The sequence below is a fragment of the Rana temporaria genome, chromosome 7 (genome assembly GCF_905171775.1).
Source record: "Rana temporaria chromosome 7, aRanTem1.1, whole genome shotgun sequence".
Taxonomy (NCBI): Eukaryota; Metazoa; Chordata; class Amphibia; order Anura; family Ranidae; genus Rana; species Rana temporaria.
In genome coordinates, this window is record NC_053495.1 from 2950994 (window position 1) to 2956845 (window position 5852).

A 5852-nucleotide genomic window follows, 5' to 3' on the forward strand; every position below is an offset into this window, starting at 1 on the left:
GCCATTTCCTTTCCTTTTTTCCACTTTCCCTTGCCTTTTCTTTTTTTTCCCCTTTCACTTCTTCTTTCCCCCTCTTCCCTTTCCGTTGCTTTCTTTTTTTCCTTTTCCTTTCCTTTTTCCCCCTTTCCCTTTCCCCCTTTCCTTTTCTGATTTCCTTTTCCCCTTTGCCCCTTTCCTTTCCCCCCTTCCCTTTTCCTCTTTTCTTTTTTCTTTACTTTTTCCCTTTCCTTTCCTTTTTCCCACTTTCCCTTTCCTTTCCCTTTTTCCCTTTCCGTTGGTTTCCGTTGGTTTCCTTTTTTCCCCTTCCCCTTTTCCCCTTTCCTTTTCCCCTTTCCTTTTCTCTTTTCCCCTTTCCTTTCACCCAATCCATGATTACGGAAGTTGTATTCTTCAGACTAACACACATATCATACAATCTGTACCAAGCAGCACCCCTCCAATGATCAAACCCGTCATCAACCGCTGAAACATTGTGTGCCAGTGAAAGGCTCTATGATTGTCACCGGGGTGAAATGCGTCAGTAAGGGGCGATTCTCAGGCAAGGACATAGTGTATGTTGTTTGTGGATCAACAAAGCTTGTATGAAGTAGTGACATCATCGACGTATGACCTTCATCTACACCTATGTCATATACGTCTGAATTATCCTATATTCATTGACAGCCAATCAGAAAGTCCTTATTATGCCACTTTATTGTGCAATGGTCTGCTGGAACAGAAGCTTTTGCACGGCCCCTTTGACGTCCTTGTTCCTCAGTGTATAGATGATCGGATTTAACATGGGCGTGATGACGGCATAGAAAACGGTAATGAAGCGATTGGCAGATGAGTAGACAGACATGGGCTGGAGATAGACGATGATCCCCGTGCCGTAGAATATGGAAATCACTATTAAATGTGAGGCACACGTGGAAAAGGTCTTCCGCCGGCCTTCTCCGGATTTGATTTTCACGATGCTTCTTATGATGTAACCATAAGAAAGGAGGACGATTGTAAAGCAGGAGGGACCCAGAATTCCCGGCGTCACGGTCAGCAGGATTTCGTCAAGCGTCGCATCCGAACACGACAACTTAATCAGCGGGGTGGCGTCACAGAAAAAGTTGTCCATTAGATTGGGTCCACAGAAGGAAAGCCTCAAAATGAAGGCGGTGTGAAAGGTGGAATGGAGGAGCCCACCCAACCAGGCACAGGTGGCAAGCGGCAGGCTTACCGCCCTCCTCATTAGGACCGCATAACGTAAGGGGTCGCATATTGCCACATAACGATCGTAGGCCATGGCGGTGAGGAGAAACATCTCTGAGCTTGCCAGGACATGGAAGAAATACATCTGCAAAATACAGCCGGCGAATGGAAGTCGCCTGTTGTCGGCAAGGAGGACGTCGAGCAATTTGGGGACGGTGACTGAGGAGTAACAGATGTCCAAAACGGAAAGGTTGGTCAGGAAAAAATACATCGGCGTCTGCAGACGAGCGTCCAACTGTATGACTAATACGATGATGGCATTGCCGAAGATGGTGGTGATGTAGACAACGGTAAACGTCATGAACAGAAGCAGCCGGACCTCGTAGACTGAAGATATGCCGGACAGGAAAAATTCCGGGATGTTGCTTTGGTTGGAGCCGAAATATGACGGATCAACTTTCATCTACGAAAGAGAAACTGAGAGTGAAACCAGGTAAGAAGGACGCGAGAATACCGGAAAATGGAACGTGTGTGACGGAGGAGCTGGAATAAAACTCATCAATGGTGGAAGATCGTCAGAAGAATTCACATTAAGCAGAATGTTGGGTAACTCCTGACTGGTGGATTCAGAAGTCCTCTAAGAGCTTACAATCTAAAGTCCCTACCACACATTATTATTACACTGCAGTGGTGATCAGTGAGAAGAATGTCCCTTACATTGGTGATCAGTGGGAAGAATGTCCCTTACATTGGTGATCAGTGAGAAGAATGTTCCTTACATTGGTAATCAGTGAGAAGAATGTCCCTTACATTGGTGATCAGTGGGAAGAATGTTCCTTACATTGGTGATCAGTGAGAAGAATGTTCCTTACATTGGTAATCAGTGAGAAGAATGTCCCTTACATTGGTGATCAGTGGGAAGAATGTCCCTTACATTGGTGATCAGTGAGAAGAATGTCCCTTACATTGGTAATCAGTGAGAAGAATGTTCCTTACATTGGTGATCAGTGAGAAGAATGTCCCTTACATTGGTGATCAGTGGGAAGAATGTTCCTTACATTGGTGATCAGTGGGAAGAATGTTCCTTACATTGGTGATCAGTGAGAAGAATGTCCCTTACATTGGTGATCAGTGAGAAGAATGTTCCTTACATTGGTGATCAGTGGGAAGAATGTTCCTTACATTGGTGATCAGTGGGAAGAATGTCCCTTACATTGGTGATCAGTGGGAAGAATGTCCCTTACATTGGTGATCAGTGGGAAGAATGTCCCTTACATTGGTGATCAGTGAGAAGAATGTCCCTTACATTGGTGGTCAGTGAGAAGAATGTCCCTTACATTGGTGATCAGTGAGAAGAATGTCCCTTACATTGGTGATCAGTGAGAAGAATGTCCCTTACATTGGTGATCAGTGGGAAGAATGTCCCTTACATTGGTGATCAGTGGGAAGAATGTCCCTTACATTGGTGATCAGTGGGAAGAATGTCCCTTACATTGGTGATCAGTGAGAAGAATGTCCCTTACATTGGTGATCAGTGGGAAGAATGTCCCTTACATTGGTGATCAGTGGGAAGAATGTTCCTTACATTGGTGATCAGTGAGAAGAATGTCCCTTACATTGGTGATCAGTGAGAAGAATGTCCCTTACATTGGTGATCAGTGGGAAGAATGTTCCTTACATTGGTGATCAGTGGGAAGAATGTCCCTTACATTGGTGATCAGTGAGAAGAATGTTCCTTACATTGGTGATCAGTGAGAAGAATGTCCCTTACATTGGTGATCAGTGAGAAGAATGTTCCTTACATTGGTGATCAGTGAGAAGAATGTCCCTTACATTGGTGATCAGTGAGAAGAATGTCCCTTACATTGGTGATCAGTGGGAAGAATGTCCCTTACATTGGTGATCAGTGGGAAGAATGTTCCTTACATTGGTGATCAGTGAGAAGAATGTCCCTTACATTGGTGATCAGTGGGAAGAATGTCCCTTACATTGGTGATCAGTGGGAAGAATGTCCCTTACATTGGTGATCAGTGAGAAGAATGTCCCTTACATTGGTGATCAGTGGGAAGAATGTCCCTTACATTGGTGATCAGTGAGAAGAATGTTCCTTACATTGGTGATCAGTGAGAAGAATGTCCCTTACATTGGTGATCAGTGAGAAGAATGTCCCTTACATTGGTGATCAGTGGGAAGAAGGTCCCTTACATTGGTGATCAGTGAGAAGAATGTCCCTTACATTGGTGATCAGTGGGAAGAATGTTCCTTACATTGGTGATCAGTGGGAAGAATGTCCCTTACATTGGTGATCAGTGAGAAGAATGTCCCTTACATTGGTGATCAGTGAGAAGAATGTCCCTTACATTGGTGATCAGTGAGAAGAATGTCCCTTACATTGGTGATCAGTGGGAAGAATGTCCCTTACATTGGTGATCAGTGAGAAGAATGTTCCTTACATTGGTGATCAGTGAGAAGAATGTTCCTTACATTGGTGATCAGTGAGAAGAATGTTCCTTACATTGGTGATCAGTGGGAAGAATGTCCCTTACATTGGTGATCAGTAGGAAGAATGTTCCTTACATTGGTGATCAGTGAGAAGAATGTCCCTTACATTGGTACATTCCACCCCAAACATAACAAAGGCGATGTAAACATAAAATACGAATAAAATACAAATAAAATAAACGAATACCCCAAAAATGCCACCCCTTCAATATACGGAGCCACCAAAATAATCCCCTCTGGAACAAAAGTCCACTTAAAAATAAATAAAGCCTTGCTGGGAAAAAAAAACAAGACCAAAAAATAAAAAACGATTTAACCTAAAATAAAAAAGCCCTATCAACATAATAAATAATACAACCCCAAAATGAATATTCCCACACTCTAAAACAAAATCCGTTTTTTTTTAAAGAAAAGCCCTGAAGAAAAAAAAAAAAAAAAAAAAATCTTTGTTATGGACAGGACAGCAGCTAAAACAATAAATTAATTCCCCAAAAATTCCACCTCAAACATAAAAAAAGCCATGTAAACATATAAAATTAAAAAAATAAAAAATAAATGAATACCCCAAAAATGCCACCCCCTTTGATTAAGTAAATTTTTAAAAGAAAAGTCTTCCACAAAAAAAAAATGAAAAAGGCCCTATACAGTAAAAACCAATATAGGGAGCCACCAAAATAATCCCCCCTGAAACAATAGTTCACCTAAAAAAAAAAAAAGTCTTGCTGCAAAAAAAAAAACAAGAACAAAAACAAACAATTTAACCTAAAAGAAAGTGCCTATCAACAAATTAAATAATACAACTCCAAGATGCATAAAATCAAACTCTAAAAGTGATTCTGGAAATTTTTGGAGAGATTCTGTGTTTACTTAAATTCATAAAAGTAGCTGCTTTTTACACACCATGTAAAACATAAAAAATGCAAATTTTTAAAGCTAGGAGAATGCAAACACCAAAAAAAAAGTCCTTTTCTTTTGCTGTTTTTATTTATTTTTTGCTTTATGCACGAGGAAATGATTAGTCATTTTAAAATTTGAGGAAATTATTTGTAATTTTTAAATTTGAGGAAATTATTAGTCGTTGTTAAATTTAAGGCAATGCAAAATTTCAAAATTACTCCACAAAAACGTAAAACTGAATATCAAATACTTACCGCAATTTTCCTTTCCTGACGAGCCTCCTACAGGCGGTCCCCGGGTTTACCAACACCCGACTTACAAACGACTCCTACTTACAAATGGAGGGAGACAACAGGAAGTGAGAGGAAATCTCCCCCTGGGAAGGGAAATTCTCTCCTGTAATGCCGCGTACACACGATCATTTTTCGGCATGAAAACAAATTTCGTTTTTAAAAACGTCATTTAAAATGATCATGTGTGGGCTTCACATCGTTTTTCGGCTTCTGTCGCTTTTTGTGTTGTAAAAAATGATTGTGTGTGGGATAAAACGACGTTTTAAACCAGCGCATGCTCAGAAGTAAGTTATGAGACTCGTTCTGGTAAAACTACCGTTCATAATGGAGATCGCACATTCATCACGCTGTAAAAAAAGCGCAAATCGTCTTTTACTAACAAGGAATCAGCTAAAGCAGCCCCAAGGCGAATATAACTTCCCCTTCAGAGTGCCGTCGTACGTGTTGTAGTGTTGTACGTCACCGCGCTCTGTTCATAATTTTTCAAAAACGATGGTGGTTCGGCAATGTAGTTTTTAATGATGAAGTTGGAAAGACGTCGTTTTTTGGACATGCTGAAAAACGACATTTTTTTTCATGCCGTTTATCACCAATTCTTGTTTCCACAACAACCCCAATTTTTCAAAATCCAATTGTCATTGGGACAGAAAGTTAGGTGAACAAAAAAATATATATATTTTTTTGGGCTGGAGCTTCACTTCCAACAAATTTAACTTAAGAACAAACCTACAGACCCGATCTTGTTTGTAACCCGGGGGAACGCCTGTACTGGCATGGGAGCTGTCAGGAAAACAGAAAATCAAATACTTACCACAATTTTCCTTTCCTGACGAGCTCCATGTCAGCGCAGACGCCAGTACTAGGCTGACATGGAGCTGTCTGGAAATTACGTTTCTAAAAGAAAACAAAGCAAAAAAAAAAAAACATACAGCAAAAAACAAACAAACAAAAACACAAAAAAACACAAAACAAAAAAAC

At 40.7% G+C, this 5852-nt stretch overlaps 1 protein-coding gene across 1 annotated transcript; it reads right to left on the bottom strand.

The window, feature by feature from the left end:
- Nucleotides 1–352: 352 nt before the first annotated feature.
- On the bottom strand, nucleotides 353–1782 carry LOC120946297 (olfactory receptor 1509-like). Its single transcript, XM_040361128.1, has one exon. The coding sequence runs from the start codon at nucleotides 1643–1645 to the stop codon at nucleotides 692–694; it is 954 nt and encodes a 317-aa protein (XP_040217062.1). The 5' UTR covers nucleotides 1646–1782; the 3' UTR covers nucleotides 353–691.
- Between the last annotated feature and the right edge of the window lie 4070 nt (nucleotides 1783–5852).

What these genes read in the sequence shown, in the direction of transcription:
- LOC120946297 (XM_040361128.1), bottom strand. Translation starts at nt 1,645, where the DNA reads ATGAAAGTTGATCCGTCATATTTCGGCTCCAACCAAAGCAACATCCCG.